Here is a 24,406-nt window from a genome sequence, read left to right on the forward strand (position 1 = left end):
GCAGACACACAACACACCCAAAAGACAGAAGAGGAGGGGGAAGGGGGTGCAGACACACAACACACACAAAAGACAGGGGGAATGGAAGGAGACGCACAACACACACACAACACTCAAAAGACTGTAGAGAAGGGAGAAAGAAAAGGCATGGGTTGGGGCAGACGCACACACAACACACTTAAAAGACAGAGGAGGAGGGGGGAAGAAAGGGAGGCAGACACACAATACACACACGCAACACCCAAAAGACAGAGAGGGAGGGGAAAGGGAGTGCAGGCACACAACATACACACAGTGAGTGAGAGAGAGAGAGAGAGAGAGAAGACAGAAGAAGAGAGGGAAAGAAAGGGCTTGGGCTGGTGCACACACACACACTTAAAAGACGGAAGGAGAGTAAAAGAAAGGGGGTGCAGACACACAATACACACAGACAGCACTTCAAAGACAGAAGAGGAGGGGGAAAGACTGGGAGGCAGACAGACACACAACACCCAAAAGACAACGGGGGACAAGAAAGGGGTGCAGACACACAGACAGCACAACACTCAAAAGACAGGAGGATGAGGAGGAAGGAGGGAGAGAGAGACACAAACACACCCCCAACTCTGAAAAGAGAGAGGCGGAGGAGGAAGGGTTGAGGGAGACCCCCAGACAGAAGCCCCCCAAAAGACAGAGCAGGAGGGGAGAGGAAAGAGAGAGAGAGAGAGAGGCGAGGCCCCGGAGACAAAGGAGAAGGAGCCAAGCGCTTCCAAGGCGTTGTGTCTCCCGCAAAGGGCTGCTGCTGGAGACTGGGCAAGTGAGGCTCAGCAGAGGGAGGGAAGCCCCGGGGGGAGAAGAAGGAGCTGGAGCCCCAGGAGGAGGGCTTCCCCTTCCCCTTCCTCCTCTGAGGCTGGCTCCTGACAAATGGTGGGAGCTGGCTGGGAGCCTGTCAACATCTGCCACGAGGTAAGCCTCTTAACTGGGAGGGGGAGGGCCAGGGCCGGCGGAGGATCACCCCCCTCCCCCTCCCCTTGAGCCCCCGCTCGGGCTCAGGACGTCCTTCTTTTCCAGGACACCGTCCTCCTCCTCCTCCTCCTCCAGGCCAGCCTTCCTCCCGGGAGGGATTCCAAGGCCCTCCCTTGGAAGCCGGGCTAGGAAGGCTGGGTTTCCGTGGGAAGAGGGTGTCGAGCCTTCTGTTATGCGCCCGGAGGAGGAAGGCCCGAAGGCCCTAGTCCCTGGGCAGCAGGGGCTAAGGAGCAGGGAGTGACATTGCTAGAGGAGTCCTGCTTGGAGCTTTCATTGGATCCCCTCCTCTATCTCCCCTGGAATGGCTTCCCTTTCATCCTTCTCTCCAGAAGGGAGAGCCAGCAGGGGCTAAGAAGCAGGCATTCTCCTTTGACTTCTAGAGGAGTGCTTGGAGCTTTCAGTTAGTCATGTCCTCCATTTTCCCGTGAATGCCTTCCCTTTCTTCTTCTGCCCAGGAGGAGGGATGCCCAAGCCTCCTCCCTTGGCATTGGCATTTCTAGGAGTCTTTTGAGCTTTTCAGTGGTCGTGCCCTCCCTTTTTTCCTCGAATGCCCTCCATCTGCAGCCTGCCTAAGAAGGAGGGATTCCCAAAGCCCTCCACTAAGAAGGCTTCAGGGAGAAGAGTGGGTTGAGCTTTTGTTTTCTGCCCAGGAGGAATGCCCAAACGTTTTCCATTGAGAGCAGGGCTAAAGAAGCAGGCATTGACATTCCTATAGAGTGGGTTTGGGGTGTTTTGAGCTTTGGGTTGGTCATGTCCTCCCTTGTTTTGGAGGGAAGTCCTCCATTTTGGGGTGCCTTGTCTTCCTTGGCTGTGGGGACACCTGGTGAGGCCTTCCCTTCCCTTCTCTGGCCAAGCCAAGCAAGCAAGGAAGGAAGGAATGACCCTTCTCTCTCTCTCCCTTGAAGCCAGAGGGACAGCTTGGCCCAGGATTATCTCTCTCTGTCTGGTGGTTTAAGCCCAGGAAGCAGCCTGATTATTACCAGTCCTGAGGGGAGAGGAGGAGGCGGGAAAATGGTGGAGAATGGGGGCACTGGCCACGTGTGGCTTCATTCAGGAAGGGATTGGGGATTGAGGGCTGGAAACCAGCTCAAGGAGGCACGTGTTGGGCAGCCTCCGCTACCTCCTCCTCTTCCCAACCAAGCTATATTTATTTGCCTTTCTTTCTTTCACAGAGGGTTAATCCTCTGGAAAGAGCTGAGGGGATTCATTGAAGAGTTTTTCGTTCCCTTTCCTTTTCTTCCCCACGCAGCCCAGAGTCCAGTCAAGGAAGAACAAAACGAATGGCCCCAGACCCATAGCTAGGTTTTTAGGGGCCCTGGAGTAGAAAGTACATTCAGGGGCCCTATATTTTTTTAATGTTCGAACATACTCCCAAGACCTACCGTGTGCCACGGGTGCCATCTTGGTGCTCCACTGTTTACACAGGGCACGCGTCAATGACATGGCTTGTGCACCGCATCCAAACAGCACGGTGCACAAGGGACATCACAGCACCACTTCGGGCCATTATGGCACCCCTGTTGCAGCTGACAAAGGAGCCGCATCTCTTTGGGGGCCCTTTTGGCTGGGGGACCCAGGGCAGTGCCCCGGTTGGCCCATCCTAGCTACGGGCCTGAATGGCCTCCAAAAGGAAAGGAAAGGGACTCCAGAAAAAGCCCACACACACACACATAGGCTGACATCTCCTTTTCCAGGACCTGCCCTCCATTTCAGCCTTCTCTCCTGGAGGCATTTCCAACAAGGCCATGTTCCCACTTACACATAAACTGTTTTGCTATCCGGATCAATGGATCTGTTCAGCAGTGGAGCGCAGTTCACGCTGCGTTTGACCCAAATCACATTTTCTTGCTGCAAAATAAAATAAAATGACCCGCTTGCGGTTCTCGTCGATGATCAAATCAATTCAAAATGAGCCCACTCCAGCCAGCCGAAAGGCAAATTTAAATTGATTCTGATCCGCATCCAGTTCACACTTATGGAGGATCGGTTTATCCAGAAAGATGTGGGAAAAAAATCGCCATCAAAAAGATATGGGTTAAATGGGTCTATTGCGTGCCCCCTCCCTCAAAATCTCTTCAGCAATTTTGTTCAAGTGCGAACCATGGTCATTTAAACCAGTTCAAAGTGATTTGTGATCCGGTTTAAAAAGGTAGAGTGAATGAGGCCTTACATTCGGACCAGAGGTCAAAGGGGAAATGGAGGAGGAGCCTGCCTGCAAAAAATATCATCCCCATCATAACATCTTTACTAAGGACTGAAACAACATGCAGACATCGGACTAACATCTCCAATTGTTGTTTTTTTCCTCCAGTTTGGTTTGTAACATCTTGCCTGATGAAGAAGCCCATGGAGCTTCGAAAGCTTTCAACAAGTATTTTGTGCTTTTCCATTGGCCAACAGGTGTTCTGTTAGGTAAAAAGAATAGTGTTTATTTGCAGTTTTCCCACATTCTCGAGGGTCCTTCACCCCTAACCCTGGGGAACGTGGAGGGACTACTGTATTACCAAGAAATCACCCTGAGGCCCTTTCACACTACATAGTTGTAGGGCTGTGATTCTATTTTAACTGACCTGGGAATCCTGGGATGTGGCATAGTGGTTTGACTGCTGGATTGCGACTGGACACAAAGGATCAGTTCCCAGCTCAGCCATGTAAACCCACCTTGGGCAAGTCATATTCTCTCAGCCTCAAAGGAAGGCAGTGGCAAACCTCCTCTGAACAAATCTTGCCAAGAGAACATCAGAATAGGTTTGCCTTAGGGTCGCCATAAGTTGGAAATGACTTGAAGGCACACAACGACAAATTTAAGAATTCTTCTCTGTATGATTGTGGAAAGTGAGCTCTGAAGAAAGCTGACAGGAAGACAATCAACTCATTTGGAACACGAAGAAGGAGAGTTCTGGGGACAGCCAAATCGACTAATAAATGGGTCTTAGAGCAAATCAAGGCTGAACTGATTCTAGAAGCCAAAATGCCCCAACAAGATATTGATGGTGGTGGTTGTTAACCACCCTTGTGCCAATCTTGACCCATGATTACCCTATGGATGAGACATCTCCAAGACTCCCTGTCCTCCACTAATCTGTTTATTTCCTGCAAAGTCATACTTGTGACCTTAATAGGGTCCATCCATCTAGTATGCGGCCTTCCTCTTTTAATATGTCCCTCCATCTCTCCTAGCATTACTGTTTTTTCAGTGAGTTGTACCTTCTCATGAAGTGGCCGAAGTACTGCAGCCTCAGTTTTGTCATCTTGGCTTCCAGGGAGATTTCTGTCTTGATCTGCTGTAGGACCTATTTGTTTGTCTTTTTGGCTGTCCACAGAATTCTCAACACTCTTCCCTGACACTGCATCTCAAATTAATTGTTTATCTTTGGGTATATCATGGGAGAAATGACTTGTAGAGAATCTGGTCATGATTGGTAAAGTAGAAGGCAGTAGGAAAAGAAGAAGACCACATTGCAGGTAAATACACACAATTAAGGAAGGAAGCCACACTTTTGAGCTCGCAGGACCTGAGTTAATAGTAGGGTGTCTTGGAGATCCCTCATTCAAAGAGTCACCATAAGTCAAAGCTGACATGATGGCAATTAACAATTCTGAATTCTCCGCCAGAGAGCTGTAGTACCTCATCAAACTACAAAACCGATGGTGCAGCCATAGCTGCATCCTGCAACAACAATACTCGAGGCACTACCACAATGCTCAATTTTGCAACTCTGCTTCGGCCACTGTCTGATGAATATATCCATTGTGTCATGGCAAGTAATAGGATGGCAGTTAAGCACACATACACACACCAAATGCAGCTGCTACTCTGAAAACATTTTATAGAACACCCTTGGCTATGTATTTAGTGTTAAGTGTAGTTTCTATACTTACTACTGTATATATTATATTTAGCTTAATTCTTATATTGCAAGTCCTGTTCCATATCCTAAGACAATTCTTTCTGATACTTCTCTCATCCTGAGCAAATGTTTTCTTCTAGAAGGCCATCTAGGTAAGATGCAATCTATAACAAAGAAGCCAAATAATCAAATGTCTAATTATGGTTGAATTTACCAGTAAGACTATATTCTCTTATTCCTGGCAGAGTGGATCTAGCAATGAAATATAACAGGTTTCTCTTCAAGGACTTCCTAGAATTATGCAATAAATCCATTGCATAGGATCAGCTTACATATTTAGATATCATTGTGAATTGCTAATAGGGTACAACTTCAGTGGAGATCCAGCAAAACACCACCACCCTGAATGCAGAGCCAGTGTATAAGACCAAGCAATTGAAGCTGCTTTTCAGACAATGCTCTTAGTGCTATTCAATCTTTGTTCTTTTGTTTTAAGCTACAAGCAGAATTGCAGTTGACTTGCCAGACAATCATGTTCTGCACATTAATTCCATACTAGAGATATGCCACCGTTGCTCCAAGTTAGCCATCTGGATTTGGTACACATTAACTGTAACTGTTCTGGGGGATGCAATTTCATGGTCCCATTCTCGTGTGTCCATCTTTTCCACCGGCAACAAAATGTTTTACTTGCTATGATTTCTGAAATGAAAGGGGGAAAGTGGCTGAGAACTTGCATCAGAAGAGCTATATCTCCTTACCTGCATCTGCCAATGCTTACGCTCTCAGCCCCACTTTGTAAGCCATGTAGACTCACCCAACCACAGTGAGGCGATTTTCATGTTGTCAAAGAGAGGATACACTGCTAACAAGGTAGTCTGGAAAGAATGGGGGGAGGATAGATTTGGGTTGTTGTATGTCTAGAATAAAGTTCCAACCACTTCAGTGACCCAAAAAATTAGTTGTAAAGGTGATAGGTCTAACTTACTGTATCATAATTCGCCTATAAAATGTGAGTCATAGCCATTGTGTTACAACTCCATAACTGCCATTTTAACAACATAGATAATGGTGATGACCAGAAAGGGATTGGCAGTCTATAAACATTATGGTATCATACTGCGCTACTAGTTCAGAAAGCATTCTAGTGCCAGTTCATTTGGAAAAGTGTCAAAATACGGCACTCAGTACAAGCTTTATAGTGAGTGTGTGCTGAGCAGTGATACATTCACTTTCCCAGTAGTAACTGTCCATATCAAAAGCTCACCAAAGGAAAGTGCACTTAAAGAAATGATGTCCTTTCTCTATCCAAAAAGGAAAAAAAGTCGCAACAATCTAAGAAACAAAGATGGAAAAAGAGGAATAGCACAAGATAACTGACTGACTGACTGGATGAAGGAATGTTGAGAATATCTCAGAAAGTGAGCATGGCAGTTCTTCAGCAAACACCCACACAGTCCTCTGAATCCATTTGAAATCCTGAAGGAAAAGCCATTGCCCTGACAGTTGGTAGTTTTAACTTGTCACTTTACCAAGACCATTTTAGCCTCCTAACTTTCAGAAGCTCGTGTGTCAAGAATTACTATTTTTGTTTGACTTTTTATGGCTGCAGTCCTGTGCATACACACTTGGAAATAAATCCTCTGCATGCAGTGGGTTATCTGGGTAAGTGTATGCCCAATACAGATGGTTCATCTCAATCAAGGAGACTACGGCCTTGAGTCTTCAAGACTGGAGCAGAGCTGTTGATGACAGGGTGACTTGAAGGTCTCATTCATAGAGTTGCCATAAGTCAAAGTCACTTTGAAGGCAGTTAACAATGATAACAATACATAGGGCTGCACTCTACATGCTGCTTTGCTGGAATCCAGTTGCCAGTCCCAACTGGAATAGGCCCATGGAAGCACTTGGATTTAGTTAGGACTTATCATACAATTGATTTGGTATGTCTCTGCTACTTTGAGTACAGTAACTGGAATTAGGCCTTTGTGTGTTTCTCTCATAAAAGAGCCACATATAACTGACCAATCAAGTTCTTTGCACTTCAACAGATATAAAATGTAAGACAAATGTCTATTTTTTCCCAAACCACTAAAAAGGAAGAAAACAGGTTCCATGTCAAGCATTTGTATCCCTTAATTTCCCTTATTTCTGTCATTGTTGGCCAATAAATGTTGCAGAGATTGCTTTGATTTGCTGTTATACAGGAGCTCTATAGAAAGAAACTGCTGCTTTGAACCAGAACCTTTATGATAGGAGTGTATATCAGCATCCATATTACGTTTCCCGGCACAATTCAAAGTGCTGGCTTTGGCTTATAAAGCCCTATACAGCTTGGTTCCAGGTTATCTGAAGGACCCTATCTCCCTTTATGAGCCCATTAGAGCACTGAGATCATTAGGAGAGGCCTTGACTCTGTCTCACTACACTTTCAGGTGGGAACAAAAGAGAAGGCCTTCTTGGTGGCTGCTCCCAGGCCTGTCTCTAGGGATCTCCCTCCCTAGAGAGCCAGGATAACCCCATCCTTCTTCTTTTTGTCAGCAGGTAAAAACATCCTTCTGGTGTCAGACTTTTTCAAACTGATGAGTGTTGAACTTTTAAATGCTGTGTAATTCAGTTTTTAAGGTTTGTATAGAGTTATCAATGCATTTTAATTTCTATTATGTGATGCTTTTCACTTTTCAAAATTGTTTGCTTTTTAAACTTTGTATCTCCTTTTCAATGCTTTTGTATAATTTTTTGACTTGTACTGTTTTAGATTTGTTGTTAGCTTCCTTGGCTCCCTATATCAGGAGAAAGGTGGAGCATAAATGAATAAAATGATAATAAATAATAAAATCAAAATCTGTCAACAGCGCTCTCATTTAATTTTGTTGTGGATTGTAACACCACAGTGTTCTTTGATTCATAAACTTTGAACTGGATTTCAGTTATCGTCTCTGAGGCCCATTCACACTACAGAATTATAGTGCTATAATTCCACTTTAAATGCCATAATTCCATGCTATGGAATGCTAGGATTTATAGTTTGGTGTGGCCAGCATGGCATAGTGGTTTGAGTGTTGAACTACAACTTCGGAGACCAGGGTTCAATTCCCAGCTCAGCCATAAAACCCATTGGGTGACCCTGGGCAAATCACAGGACTTTATCACACAGGGAAACCAGGGGTTTAAACAATGATTATCCTGTGAAAATCACATGATCATGATTAAGATTTTCACACAATGTCACAATTAAAGCATCATTATCCCAGGAATAACCAGGGAATAACCAGCAACAAATCATTCACGGGAAAATCCTGTGAATGATTCGTTGCTGGTTATTCCCTGGATAATGATGCTTTAAGCGCCATGTGTGTGAAAATCTTAATTGCAATTGTGCGATTTTCATGGGATAATCACTGTTTAAACCCCCCGATTCTCTGCTGATTTCCCCCATGTTATAAATTCCATAGTCTTGGAGACTCAGCCTTGGTTCAATGGTAAACCTCCTGTGAGCAAATCCTGCCAAGAAAACCCCATGTTTGGTTTGCCTGAGGGTCACCATAAATGAGAAATAAATTGACAACAACAACAAATGAGTCATTGGAGCAAAACTCAGGCTTCCATAGAAGGGAACCATGGACGTTAAAGTGGAATGATAGCCCTATTATTCTGTGTGTGAACGAGCTCATGGTCACCATTCTATGGCATCCTGGGATTTGCATTTGCATTTAGGGAGAAGCATTAAGAATTCTCAGCCTGAGTGCTGCAGTGCCTCACCAAACTACAAACTGTAGGATTCCATAGAATGGAACCATAGCAGTTAACGTGGAATAAATAGCACTGAAATGCTGTAGTGTGAATGGGCCCATAATCTCTCAGAAAAATCCTTGTAGTGGGTAGAGTAACATTAGTATCACAGCAACTATGTGTGCTTCCTTGTTCCATACACGCCACATTTGATTTTGTTTTCATACAGGCAACAATTTAATGTGGTGATGGGGAAAGCATGGCCCTCTGTGTTGTTGGGGTCCTTCTATATTATACAGTTACAGCACTATGATTCCAGTTTAATTGCTATGGTAGGATCCTGTGGAATCCTGGGATTTGCAGTTGTGGGGATAGTTAGAATTCTTAACCAGAGAGCAATAGTGCCTCACCAAACCATAAACTCCCTAGGATGTTGCCATGATAATTACTGAAATCATAGTGGTATAAATGTGTGGTATGAAAGGGGCAGGGCCCAAGCACTTTCTACATTTTTCACCACTCGTTAGGGCTGATGGGAGTTGCAGTCCAACAACATCAATGACACCCTCCCCAGCCCTGGTTCAATAGCTGAGGAAAGATTTGAGAGATAAGATGGGCCTTCCTCCATGACAACTTTGCCTCTGCATAGACTAAGGCATAAAAAGCACAACCACCATATCTTCTTGCTTGTTGTATTTTGATCTTTTTTTATTGGCCTTCCCCCATTGAGATAGCCAGTGTGGTGTGTAGTGGTTTGAATGTTTGACTAGGACTCCCAGAGAGACCAGGCTCAAATTCTGGCTTACCCATGGCAATCCACTGAGTGGCCTTAGTCAAGTCACACTATCTCAGCCTCAGAGGCAGGCAGCGGCAAAACCTTTCTGAACAACGTCTTGCTGAGAAAACTCCATGATAGATTTGCGTTAAAGTTGCATATATATATAGGAAACAAGTTAATGGCATACAACAGCAAAATATCCTCACCCATTCATAGTAGGACATAAAAGGGGAAACACCATAAAAATGGGATTTTCTCCCTATCAGCTTCAGATGAGAGATTTAGATCAGGACCGCAGCACATGTAGAAAAGGTTACATTCCCTTTTCAGGCCTGCTCTCATCCATTATTTATCAGCTCGTCCACCAGCTGATGCAATTTGAATTCCCCTAACCAGTGTTGCAACCTTGAGTGCAAAAGTACACTTAATGTCATGCCTAATTTTGCCTTTAGGCAGCACTCGTAAGTCTAATTGTATATATTGGCTTCCAGGGCTGTCCATTTCTTGACTTCTCACATTCTGCATTTAGGGTTCAGCCTAGTCAGATGGGATTCTGGTCTATCCCTGGCACCAGGCTTTTAAAATATCTACCCTCCCAGTCGCCCAATAACTGCAGTTCAGGCAGGAAAGTTCTGCCTACTCCAGGAACTGCAGGAGTCAGCTGAGTTCATAGGAAAGGAGATCTATAAAGTAGCCAGCTCAAGTGATATATTGGTTATTGACTCCCTGTAGTATACTGCTGGTCTCTGGGAGTGAAAAATTAAGTGTCGCCACCTCTGTGGTTAAGGATGAAGAATGCTGATAGCCTGTAGAGGAAGTAGCATTCTAACGAACACAGCAGCAATAAAGCTAAAAAGACTGGGGCAGCCTTTCTCAAATAGTGGGGCGGGCCCCCCAGGGGGGGCGCGAGGCTCCGTAAAGGGGGGCGCGAGGCTCTGTTATGCAGAGGTGTACTTATAACAATTTTATAGACAAATGATACTATTTACAGTCGCGCGGGGGAGGGGTGCGAAATGTTTTCTTCTTCCTGGGGGGGCATGACAGAAAATAATTGAGAAGCACTGGACTGGGGAAAGTTGTGGACCAGTCACTGTAGATACTGGCCAGATGGCTAGCCTATTATTTCCCCATACTGATCCCTAGCCCACTGGAATGCTACTGGTTTTAATTGTCATGAAAAGGCAGCAAATGGTTGTTTAATGTACTTTTATTATAGCATTTCCTCCAACTGTCTAGGAACAGCCCTAGCTAATCTTCTGTCATCCCACTTTTCCAGCTTCTTTTAAGAGATCCCATTTTCTGTCTCCTTCTCCCATTTCCCCCCTTTGTTCTAGACTTACTTCAATTGATTCACATTTGTATTCAAGGTGCAAAAATAGTTTGCACTCAGCTCAGCAAGGGGGAGAAGAGAGTCAGAAACTGTTCAAACCACCTCTGAGTATTCCTTCCCTAAGAAAATCCTATGAAATTCTTGGCATCACCATACATTGAAATGCAGCTTAAAGGCACATACACACATATTGTATTTGTGCTCCCTTATAGAGGATAGCAAAGGCAACCCCACTCTGAAGAAACTTCCCAAGAAAACCTTATGATAGGATTGCCTTAGTCGGAAATGATTTGAAAGCACACAACAACAACTACAACAAAGTGCTGGGTTATCTTGGGCAAGTTACACTCTCTCAGCTTCAGAGGCAAAGGCAAACCCCGTGAACAAATCTTGCCAAGAAGCCCCCATGATTAGGGTCGCCATGAGTTGCAAATGATTTGAATATACAAAAACAAGAACAACAAAGTGCTTTAAAGGGTTAACTAAAGAATCCTATGGGCAAATAAAGCTACTGAATCAATGCTGATTTGGTCACTTCATTAGTTCAATTGATCTGATGATGACAACGACAATGATGATGATGGTATTTTATTTATATGCTGCCTCTCCCACAGGACTGAGGCAGTTTACAATATCAAATAAAATACAATATAGAATACAACATATATTAAAATGCATTCTACTACTTCTCTTCCTCCCCTATCTATACTATAATAAAATATCATAAACCGTTATGATGGGTCTGCTGTAGCAGGGAGAGGGATTAAGCCATGGGTAGGAATCATACAGACCTCTAGATATTGTTAGATTGCAAGTCCCATCAGTCGCAGCCAGCATAATCAATGAGGGAGTATGAGAGTTGTAGTTCAACATCTGGAGGGCGGTGTGATTCTCAGCATACCTTTGGGGCACAATAAGCAATGTGCCCGTTTTTAGCAGAGCTCCCCTAAAAAGCCATCTATGCTGGTAGTGTAGCCAAGTGTAGAAAGAGTGTGAAATCCAGGGGGCCCCAAACAAGCTTCTCACAATAGAAGTCTTTGTCAGCCAACAGAAGGAGAGTGAAAGGGATTATTACTTCCCTAGGAAGGGAGTTGCGGAGGCCATCCATAGTGAGAACTAGGGCAGAAAATGTGATGGGGATATCTCTGCAGAGGACCTCCTCTATTCACAAGGACACCATAACTGGAAGACAGTTGACAACAATCTCCTTAGAGCATTACAATAACCTGGGATCCCAGGCTTTGTCAGCAGCACTGGAAGGAGAAAAGGAGCAAGAAAGAGGTGGAAGAGGAGGAGAAGGAACAGCAGTTAAAAAGTAAATGTTAAACCCATTTCAAGGTCCTGTCCTTGGGAAGGATTCTGCTGGCTTCCAATCATAATGCTGTCCCTTCAGGAAAATAAAGAGATTACCAGTTCCTTGCAAGGAACAGTCACTTGCTGGTGTTGCATTAGCAAAACCACGGCCAGGATGAAACCCTTGATGTTGAATTATTTGGTACAAACTACACGAAACTGAACTATACTTTCCATTGGTATTCCCAGTACAAAGTATCTGTAATTGTGGGTTTGTTGCCAGACAGAGCAGCTTTTATCATTTGAGGATGAACTTTAACTTGTATTTTCTGTGCAGTAGACTATTACCTCTGAAAGATGTAAGCCAATGAATTTTTCCCACACCCTGAAAAGTGGGGAGGTAAACCTACAACCATAGGTGTTCTGAATGGTCTCCATCACATGGGCTTTCAGGAGTCTCTCTTTGAAATAGTCTTCTTGTCCCTGCTGTGCTTCTTTCTTTGGCTTACAAGTGTGGAGACCTTTGCCATTTTATCTCCCTATGAAGCACCTGACATTACAGGTGAATTGAGAGCAGTCATGTGAAGAAGGGGTGGTCAACTGTGGCAGCCAATATAGGGAATTTGGGGACAAAAATGCAAACCAGAAGTCTATCTCTCATTTGCATTTCCAGGTTCCTCTACAATTTTTGAGGCACGGTGCTACTCTGAGAGGCATTAGGGGTCCTATTTATTTATTTGCCCCAAATAATTTTGTTTTGTCTTGTTTTGTTTTTGGAAGTAAAACTTGAAAGAAGAAGGAAAGGGGTTTGGCTGCATGTGGCCCATGAGTTATCCTACCTCCCTGCTGTGAAGATTGAGAAGTATACTTTCCATTTTCCCCTAGATATTGCTGCTTTTAATATGCAAACTGTGCACCCTTGTTGTACAAGATCATAGGAAGAAACCTCTTACCAGTTCAGTCTATTTCCTATTTATTTATTTACCCACCTTTCTCCCTATGCGGGATCTAGATTTGTCTTTTAAGCTTGGTACAGTGGGCCCTTGATATCCACTGGGGTTTGGATACCTGCCATGGATACCAAAATCCATAGATGATCAAGTCCCATTACAGACAATGGTATAGTAAAATGGTGTCTCTTGTATAAAATGGCAAAATCCTTTTTATATAATTCATTCACTTATTGGAATTTATGTTTTGAATATTTTCAAGGAGTGGATGGTTGAATCCATGGATATGAAGGACCAACTTTCCTATCTACAGTACTCTGTCTGGCACAGCTTCACATGAAAGTGTCTCATACTCCACTGTCTGATATTTTGAACTAAAATGTAGTTTTACCTCTGGGCTCTGTATATATTTCTGGTGTTATAGAATCATTGGGTAACATAGTTGGGGCCTCCCCTTTTTTTGAGAGAAAGCACATCATCTTGAGATGTCCATCATGTCAAACAGGAAAGCATGTAATTATGACAGCTATTTCAGTAGCTTATTATACTAATAGATACTAGTTTCTGACGTTGCACCAGTATAGAGGATTTTGCAGCAATCCCATAATCCAGTCAATGTTAACTGAACAATAGGCTCGACTTGGGGCACAGTAGTTAAATAATAATAATAATAAATAAAATCTTTATTTATATCCCGCCCTTCCAAAAAGATCAGGGCGGCTTACAATATGCAACAAGTGCAACAGATACAGGTTAAAAACATAAAACATCAATAAAACAATCTAAAAACAATAACAAAGGCCCCGTTAGCCCATCCTCATGGCCACGGAAGAGGAGGGAGGCCCACAGGATATTTAATCGGGGAATGCCTGCTTGAATAGGAAGGTTTTGAGTTCCTTCCTAAATTGGGCCAGGGTGGTGGATGAGCGGAGCTCTGTGGGCAGCGTATTCCAAAGGGCTGGGGCAGGTGTGGTAAAGGCCCTTCTAGAAGTGGAAGCTAGCCTAGCCCCAGGCACCTTCAGCAGTTGCTGCCCAGATGTTCTGAGGGTGCGAGGCGGATTGTACGGGGAGAGGCGGTCCTTTAGGAATCCTGGACCCAAGCCATTTAGGGCTTTATAGGTAATAACCAACGCCTTATATTGAGCTCAATCATCACTGAGTTCAATGAGATGTACTCCTCAGCAGGCCTCAAAATCCCAAAAGTTCAGCCCTGGTTCATACTTGAAAAGGAGATCACTAAAGAATACCAGGTGGTATAGGCTATATTTCAGAGGAAGGAACTGGTGAAACCACCTCTGAGTATTTCGTGCCTAAGAAATCCCTATGAAATTCATGGGGACACCATAAGTAGACAGGCAACTTTAACACATACATGCACACGGACACACATAGGCCTTACTAAGAATAATTTGTGATGCACAGCAGGAACAATACAAGAAAGGCAAGTTAACCAAAAAATACCCACCCACCCACCCAAAAAAGGTGCAAAGCTGAAGCCTTCAACTTTAGGTGGTCCACTGAACCTAGAATCAATCCATCCATCCAGTTCTCTCTGCAGCTCAAGCTGATTAACTTGCTACATAACCTGAAACATTAGTCCAGGGGTGGGCAACAACAAGACCACCAATTTTTGTCCCTGTGCCCTACCAAGGAGGCCATACGGGTATAGCAAAGCCCCAAACAATATTCTGTACAATTTTTGTCCCTCCACCCCATTTCTCCCTCCTTCAAGTATCCCTCATACTTTAAAAACAAGTCAGACCTCCCAACCCAAATTAGCCAAAATTGAAACAGGAAATAAATAATGTCACTTTCGGTTTTGGCCAATATTTGTGGGTTCTCACATGTTTTAAGATATGTGGGATGAGGGTGGCTTGAGGGAGCAAAGCTGGTTTCAGTGGTTTTCAGTTGGGTAAAAAAACAAAACACATTTTTAGGGGACTGGGAGGCTTCAGGGGCTGAAATTTGGGGGCCCAAGTGCTGAATGTGGTCCACAGGCCACACTTTCCCCTCTACTGATCCATCAAGTTTGCTTTCAGATGGGAACAGTGGGATGGGACTGTGCAGATACATGTGGATGCACTCATGTCTGTGCAACCCCATTTCACTAGCTGACACCAGAAAGACAAACACATTGGGAAACTCTGATTTAATGGGATGTTGTAGTTGAAAAGTCCTGAGCTGTAGTAGCTCAAATGTTTAATTATGTACTTGTGATTTTAAAGACACCTGTGCTGGCCACAGAACCACAGCTAAGATCACACTTAGAGGTGCTGTGTTCAGTTTAGAACATCATAAATCAAAATGGGCCCATTTTATCTAACTTATCTAAATGGATGCAGATAACTGTACAAATAGAAATGGTACTTGACAGAAACAGAACCCTGCAAGGTGAAAATGGAGGAAATGGGCATATTCCATTTGGAAAAATTCTAAGTGTAATCACATACAAAAAGGGAAACAGAGCAAAAATATTTGTCAATCCATATGCTAAGAGTTGGAAACCAAAAGGAATGAGCTTGGATTAAAAGGATGGAAATTCATATCAAGTTGTTTGGATGCCAAAAAAAAAAAAAAAAAAAAAGAAAGAAAGAAAGAAAGAAAGAAAGAAAGAAAGAAAGAGGCTGGTTAACTCAATACCATGTCCATGTCTTCTTGGGTAGTCTGTTCCTTCTCACCAGCAATGGGGGAAATTGGAATGTAAAATGGCACAAACCTTTTCCTGGAGTTCTTTGGGAACTGTGTATTTTGGAGACAGGGTACACATTGGGCTTAATGACTAAACCAAGTTCTTCCCAACTCTTTTAGTATTTGCATGATTTTAAAAACCCCCATCAAACTACAGGAATGGGGAAAAAATCTGGGCAGAGGTAACATTACCTTGCCACTGACCAATCTTTTCAATTCACATCAAGTTCCCAAAACATTTTTGCAGTTCTGTACCAATTGTGGATTTCTTACTTTACTGTTCCTGGATTCATCTGCTTCTTCTCAAAGCCAATGATCAGGATTCTTTATATTAACTAACAATTCCCAAACACAGTTTTTCTTTACACCAATTACTTGTGTTACATACAGCTATGATATAGAAAATATGAGTGCTTTAATTCTAATACATTTCAATAGGTGTATCTAACTTCAACAAAAGTGGTTTGCAAAGTTTGCATCATTAGACCTTTTATATAATTCAGAAATTCTCTCTGAATAAAAAAGCTTAATCCAAACTATGTATTCCAGCAAAGTTATAATAGATTGAATTAATTTTTCATTCAAGGAGGGTTGCTAGTCACATTTACTGGGCATTTAATTTTGATAAGTGTAAATATACATAAGAATGTAAGTACTTTAATTAACATTAAGGGAACAGTGCTGAAATGAATTTAAAAACCAACGTACTAGAGCTTGATAGACATCTTTTAGCTATTTTATTTAGAAATTGGTTCCTGCTTTTGAATTGTAAACAGTACTAATTTAAACAGGGATAGTTTGTATTGTACTAATTTGTTTTGAATGCAAATGGCCTATGTTCTAAGCATTAATAAATGTCTACTACATAGAAATACACTTTAAGGATGAAAAAATTAGAACACTGAAAGGTAACACAAAAGCAATAGTAAAGGCTATTTTTAAAATATGGGAAATTTAGTCTCAAAATTAAGCATTTCAAACCAAGCTTATTAAAATAAAAGGAATTCTTCACAAGAAAGCAGTTTGCAAATACTACCTTCCACCTTTTCTAAGGTGCTGACTTCTCTTAGAATCAAGGGCTGGTATCATGCCAGCTTGCAGATATTGTTGAACTGCAATTCTCATTTATCACTATTGTCAATTCTGACTAATGCCAATGGGAGTTGCAGCCTGACATTTGGAGAGCTAGTTGATTTCAACATCTAATGTTAAATCAAAAACATTGTGAACAGGTCCAAGATTAACTATAGGTTGAATAACAGACCTGAAGAGTTGAGAGTCACTGAATCCAGGTATATATGAAACACTTGAATCAAGTCCATAGTACTAGTTCATATACTTTCACAGACTTCTCCAGGGTGAAGGGAAGCAAACTGAATCATTTTCTTTTAAAAGCCTGACTACCCTCAACATAGTGCCCTAATTATTTTGAACACATTAGGGTTTATGGAAACCAGATACCAAACCATCTGGAGACAGGCTGATAACTGCTGATGTAGGAGGCCAACAACTGTTCCATAAAGCAAAGTATCTCCAGTCTCATCTGGACTAATCCGTATCTGTGTGTATTACAAAAGCAGTCAGTGTTTTGTGGGTACTCACAAAGAATGAACCCCCATAATTCAGGGCTGAGCCAATACACACTTGCTATTTAGACCTAAGAAAAAATTTTATCACTGCAAAGTTCATCAATATTAACAGATTTGTGTGCCAGAGCCCCAAGACCATGAAACATCCCAGACTAAGGGGCCATAGTTGCATGCCCCTCAGGATCATCTGGCTCATAAAATACATTAATTGTGCTTCACTCCTTAAAAACTAGTCAAAGTCAGAGTTCCCAAGTAAGTGCCTAGTCTTGCAGGTGATAACTCCTAAGGGTGCCAGTGTCTTCATTTGGGATGCGGCAGGCACAAGGTGTCCACCTCTCACACCTGTATCACATTGTGTTTTTAATCCTTTCATGTCTCAAACTAAAGGCTATTCCTCCTTGTGCAAGGTTGCATCCTTCTGTTGGACAACAGTGTGTGTGTGCATTAGCTTTTAAAGTGTTACAGTATTCTTCATTCTTTGAGAAACTTCAGTTATCATTAAGCCCTTGATTCTATACACATTTGCTTTCAATGTAAGCCCCACTGAAATCAAATGGGACTCACTTTTAGGCTGACATGTATAATAAACTTAAACTGCCATATATATTTGACTATAAGTTGACCTCACACGTAAGTTGAAGGCAGGTTTGGGGGTCAAATTTATGGATTTTGATATGACTCGTGAATAGTTGAAGGTAAAACTTAAGGACATGTATCAAACGATGCAAAGGATGAAGTAAAGGAAAACTATGCCGAAGAATTTACAAAAATCTGGCAGGTGTAACTATTTGTGCTTACCCTAAATGCAAGATGGATGAGAGAGTATAATGGCTTGCTTGGTGCTTCTTTTAAGTGCTCTCAGGAAAGACCAAATTCTTGCCTTTCACCACTCAGGGAAAGGAACGGTTCCATGAGTACTTACATACCTATATAGTTATATACATGTACTTATATACTTATGTACATTAACCAGTGGATACGTCAACCCGGGTTTTTTGTGTCAATTTTTTTTGACTAAAATTTTAAGACTTATACCTGAATATATACACTGGTACCCCGGGATACGAACGCGCCGCGATACGAAATTCCCGGGATACGAAAAAAAATAAATTAATTAATTATTTCCGGGTTACGAACGTTTCCCCGGCTTGCGAAAAAAAGCCGGCGCTGTTTTGAATGGAGCCGCGGCGCAGCCGCGGCTTTTCCCCATTAGCGCCTATGGGGATTCGGCTAACGAAAGTCCCCCGGGTTACGAAAATGGCGCCGGAACGAATTAATTTCGTAACCCGGGGGACGAGTGTACAGTAATTCTGACAACACAAAACTATTGGTGTGGTGAGTCCTGCACTAACCCAATTACATCACTGGATAAGAGTACTAAATAGCAATAGCAAGTACATTTCTATACCACTTAGTGCATTTAAGCACTTCAAAGTGGTTTATAACATGTAAATCAATTGCCCCCAACAATCTGGGTACTTATTTTAGCAACCTCGGAAGAATCCCAGGCTGAACTGAACCTGAACTCTTGGCTGGAGTTGAACTCACAACCTTGTGGTTTGTAAGTGGCTGCAGTACAGGCATTTAACCACTGTGCCACCAGGGCTCTTCTAATATAAACACCATCTTGGTTGAAGTATTTGTTATTTCAAGTTAAATTTCCTCATGTATCTGGGCACTATTCAATGAAGATATATACTGCTATTTTTGAAACCAAGCAGATCAAGCTATTGAATAGAAATTGCCTGGGAACTATATGCACGTTCTTCTGAATTCTTCAGAGCGTGGAAGCTATGTTTTCTCCCCTACACAGCTGTCCTCCTGTCAATGTCTTTTCCTGACACCTATTCAAACAGAACTGGCTAGTGTCCTGTTATTTACTGCATAAGAGAAGGATATATGTGATAGCCATACAAAGCAGAATTCCACAGTCCAAAAGAGGCTTCCATTTTGAGAAATAGTGATTAATATGAAGGAGAAAATTGGAAAAACAGTGGAAACAGCTTTAGAAAACTGTACTAACATGGAAAAAATTATATTCTTTTAAAACTTACCTTGTCTATTGCAGTGCAGATTTTTCACCAAAGGCAGACAACATTTAAGTGTATTGGTCTAAACCAGTGGTTCCCAACCTTCCTAATGCCGCGACCCCTTAATACAGTTCCTCATGTTGTGGTGACCCAAACCCATGAAATTATTTTCATTGCTACATCATAACTGTAAATAAATAGGTGTTTTCCAATGGTCTTAGGCGAGCCCCATGAAAGGGTCATTCGACCCCCAAAGGGGTCCCGACTCACAGGTTGGGAACCACTGGTCTAAACAAATCATCCATATATATTCACTTATGTTTATCTACCTAGCTTTATGGAACACTTCCAGTTTTAATGTTATGCCTTACATAAAAATCTAACTCTGATTTTGCATAAAAAGCTAAAATAGTCCAATGAAAAAGACCTCTCTTTGTCATACACAAACATTTTGTTTGTATTAAATTGAACTCAAATGTTAAATAAGTAAAATGTATTAATATAAAGGACACAATGGCTTGGTAAATTATCACTGTCTATATAAATCACCACTCTCTACCCTCAGTTCTACATCAATGACAGGCTAAAATAGAATTCTGTTCTTGGCAGCATGTAATGCTTTATTATGTTAGCATTAGCATCGTTGTATTATCGATCCTGTTCTTGTTTCATTCATTTCAAAGTTTTGATCATATACATTTTATTGAGAACTAGGCCACAATAAAGTGCATCTAAAATTATACTTCTAAAAATATCAAAAGAAACAAAAAGCATTTGAAACAGCAACATTCTTTATGAGGGTACATTGATAGGTATGGATGTGCCTTCCTGCAGTCATCGCCACCTATGATTCCACAAAACATTTTAATGTACTGGTTAAGCAAAAATTGGGGGGGAAGCCATCTGAGACGTCAAAAATGGGCAAGAACTGAAGCTATGAGATTTTTAATGGACTTCCTATAATTATTGGCCAATGGTCCACTAATTAATAGATCAGCAAGAAAATTTTCAGTGACATCCCTTTTGATATCTTTGCAATTAGTAAAGATGTATTTCAACAACTGAAAAACAAAACTGGACAACAGCAATGTTTCTTATTATGTACATTACTAGCATTAGCTCTATTCAGTTGGAGGAAGCACTTTGCTTTAAATAGTAATAATAATAATAATAATAATAATAATGACAGTTGTCATTTATATTTTTATGTCTGGCATTTTAACCAAAAATACATATAAAATGTAGAATTTATATTTGCTGTACACCTGATATAGAAATATAGCAAGGTTATTAGCAGCTGATTTCCCAATGTCACTCAAGAAAAAAGCCAACAATTTTCTTTTGCACTACATACAAAAAGGTTAAAAACTAAACAGTTCACTGACAATAGTTTGCTGTTACTACTTTGGTAATTTCCAATTTGCTGTACCAACTTGTAAAACGTGATAGCAATATAATCACAATATCCCATCCCCCTTCTGTCTGGAGAATAGTTACAGTGTCTTTCACAAGTAAAATGTTATTCATGTTGGTTTATTTGGATTTGAACCTTCAGGGGAAAAAGTAGGCATCAAATGAAAAGTAGCTTCTGTTCTCAAAATTTAAAACAACATACTCATGACAAAAGAAAGTTATTTCAATGTGAATTTTTGGACCATCTTCCATGATTGCACATCTTATCCAACCCCACTGCTAAAACACATTGTTCTATTATCTTAGCCTTTTCTGACATGACAACATGTTTGATCAGGAGTTCAGGCCTACAGTGAAAAGGTATGCAATTCTTATTCAATGAAGTGTCAACAGCAAAAAGACTCTTCATTTTAAGTGCCACAATTACTTTATAGTTTTGTATGTTTAATATTTCAACTGTTTTAATATATATTTTTTCATTGCTGAAGGAGCGGTATCACAATCTCAAATCAAAGTCAACACTGCAGTGAGGAGAGCTTTTCTACTTTATTACAAAGAGAAGAAGCCTTTATGTGGTCAGAAAATACAAGATTGATCTTTTTTTTTCTCTTCCTATGAAACGCTGCTGTTCAAACAGCCAGAGTGAATTGTCTCAGTTCACTTCGTTAAGTCCCATCACATTCACTTGGGTATGGATGTCCTTGGCTGCTGAAATCTGGCCCTTTAGTGCACAGGGCGACAAAGACGTCCCCTGACCAGCAGTTCCAGAATGTCCCGTTTTCATATATTGCATCCATGCACACCTCCTAAAAATGAGGTACAGCAGGGCAAACATTTTCCAAAATAGATGTCATATATATAATATATACACATTCGTACATACATACCTTTATTCATGTGATGTCCAAAAATTTAAAAAAAATGTACACATTTATTACAAAATCGTAACAAAGACTGGACAGTGTTTTGCTCATTCTGGAAAGATGAAGCTCAGTAACACACAACCTTGGAAATGAACCAACAGTTGTGGCAATATCTTTCTTCTAAACAGTCAGATATTCTTGCATTAAGTTGGCGAGAACTGCCTTTTCAAAAACTGAAGGGGAAGTAAAATGAAGGAAGCAGACCTTGCTCATCTTTCCAAATGAAATACGAGAAGGATCTTCACATAAAAATGCACAAACATTTTTTTTATTACCAAGAGTGCTACAATGAACAATGCAAATTTTATTGTCTATTTCTGCTTTTTTCCTCTCTCTCTCTCTCTCTCTTTTTTACATTTTGGAAACTAAGTGGTAAACTTTGTCAGTGTACTTGCTTGTCTTTACAGACTCAAGCTTGTCTGCTGGCAAAATAATAATAATAATAAAAATTTAAAAAAAAATCCGACCCTGCTCAAACTAAAGAAAAACAAATTATGAATTTAGTTGTTGGGCAGCACATAATTAGTAAGGCAGGACTTCAAATGGTGACCCTTTTGCATGAGCCAATTGCCAGATCCTCAAAAGGAATTAAAACCAGGATGCCTGAGCCACATCAGTTTTGCAGTTATGTTGAGTATTGTGCTGAGACAGCCATACCCCAAGACAAGGAAAGTCTTAGAAGGCTTGCTGAGCAGGGTTGTAGTTGAAGGTGGATGGCAGATGAGGCCTTTCTTCTAATTTGTCATATTCCAGATGGAACTCCTACAAATAAAATAAAAAAGTGAGTATTCTGTTATTAGCAGATGGCCCATTAAATTCTATAGGCTTAAGTTGATAACATATCTTACAGCAAAGAAAAATGTTGTATCTTACAAATAAATTTGGTAGATCTTGTCTTGACCAAGTTGTCTGTCTACCCTTTTCCCCCTGTTGTATTTCAAAATAAAGTTAATCAACATTCATTTTCACGCTATGCAAATATACATGGCTTATTCTAGGGACAGAATTAATAATAAATACCCTTACACTTCCTCCTAACCCTATTACAGGAAAATAAAACACTTCCTGGTGGCACAAATTTAGTTACTTGTGGACTAAAAATGAAGAAATAGGTTAACTGTTACAGAAAAACTCAAGCATATAAAGTTTGTCATCATGTGGTGCGAGTACAGTACAGGACTGTCCATAGTGTAAAACACAGGTGATTCAGAATTAAGAATCAAAATTTATATTCATAGCCTTAAAACCTTTTTATGTCAAAAGTTTATGAAATAAGAAATTAGCTTTCCATTCCATTGTCAATGCTTCTAAAAAAATAATCTCCCTTGCACCCTCGTAACAACATGTAAGAGTTCCATGCTGAAAAAACTGATTTCAAAAAGGTAGCCATTTAGTCTGTTTCAGCAATAATAATAATAATAATAATAATAATAATAATAATAATAATATTAAAAAGGAGACTTATGGCACCTTTATGGCTAACAGGTTTATTTTTAAATGATCTTTCAAGAATCATAATCACTTCCTCAGATGCTTAGAGTACAATATTTGAACCTTGGGTACACATAAAACAATTACATGGTTGTGAGGGTGGGATCAGAGTGAAATGGGACACAGACAGTGACAACTGTATTATTAACTGGTCAAAACTTTCAAAGGCTGAATATGAAAACACTGTGTTATCTGTGAAATAATATACACCACTGTTGGCCTGTTCACTGCCTCTGAAGTATTAAACCAATGAGATCTGTTTTCTGGAAACACTGTATAGAAGCTAGGGTACTTTTGGAAGGGGTTATACAGATTTTGTGGTATGTACAAAAGTGAGAGAGAACTGAGCAATCTCAGTGTGCAATTTATTTATTCCAAGTAATTACTTTCCACTATATCTGAGAGAGGTTTTCAAGGTGGCTAACAATTTGATCCATTAATAACATTAAAAATAAAGAGAAATATACAAAACAAAAGACCAAAAAAAGCATCAATATATAGTGCCTTGTGGACCTACTAATGCTGCCTTTGACTTTTCCACATTTTGTTGTGTTACAGCCTGGAACTGAAATTGAAGTCAAATAGCATTGCTATCACATGATGTACACAAGATACTCATCACTGTGAAGGTGCAAAATATTTTTAGTGTGGCAGAAAAATTAAGTAAACAAAAACTGGCACTTGTTGGTTCAATCAATACTTGCCAGGAATCAATAACAGCTGTGTCCTGCTAGAATTGCCCTGTATTCGACTCCATTCACCTTTCCCTCAGTCCTGACCAGTTCCTCAGCTCCTGCCAAAGAAAAGCATCCCTACAACATGACACTAGCACCATCATGCTTTACTGTGAGAATTGTGTTCTTAGGACAACCAACACGCATTTTGTGACAAGGTCATAAAGTTCAATTTTTGTCTCATCAGACCAGATAATCTTTCCCACATGTGTCTCCCAGATACCTTTTTGTAAATTTCAAATAGATATGGGCTTGTTTTGCTACTCTTCTATAAAGCACAATTCTTGGAACATTTAGACAATCTTTTTCTACCATTGATTTTGGATTTTTTCAAAATGACCCAATTCTAATTTGTGCTTCTGGGATGTTTTTAGTATAGCTTTTGGGTCTTCATGATGCTATTAGTTTAGATGTGCTTTCCAACAAATTCCAGAAACATGTGTCTTTAATCTGAAATCATGTGCCACTACAATTGTACACAGGTGGACTCCATTTCAAATATTTATGAGGCTTCTGGAGGCAGTAGGTTGCACCAGACCTTATTTGAGCATGTCACAGGAAAGGGGATGAATGCTAATACAATCAACAAATGTTAGTTT

The 24,406-nt window shown here is 41.0% G+C and overlaps 1 protein-coding gene across 4 annotated transcripts in view; it reads right to left on the bottom strand.

Annotated features, from left to right (window-relative positions):
• Positions 1 to 21,186: 21,186 nt before the first annotated feature.
• Positions 21,187 to 24,406, bottom strand: part of CNOT2 (CCR4-NOT transcription complex subunit 2) — a 76,050-nt gene continuing 72,830 nt past the window's right edge. For 2 of the 4 annotated variants that reach the window (XM_042468730.1, XM_042468728.1), the window contains 2 exons: positions 22,456 to 22,509; positions 21,187 to 22,344 (listed from right to left, as the gene is read on the bottom strand). In XM_042468730.1, the coding sequence (XP_042324664.1) occupies positions 22,258 to 22,344; positions 22,456 to 22,509 (141 nt within the window). In that variant the 3' untranslated portion in view covers positions 21,187 to 22,257. The remainder of the gene's footprint in view (positions 22,345 to 22,455; positions 22,510 to 24,406) is intronic. The other 2 variants (XM_042468731.1, XM_042468729.1) reach the window with 1 other exon arrangement.

Source organism: Sceloporus undulatus, chromosome 5 (assembly GCF_019175285.1).
Source record: "Sceloporus undulatus isolate JIND9_A2432 ecotype Alabama chromosome 5, SceUnd_v1.1, whole genome shotgun sequence".
Lineage (NCBI taxonomy): Eukaryota > Metazoa > Chordata > Lepidosauria > Squamata > Phrynosomatidae > Sceloporus > Sceloporus undulatus.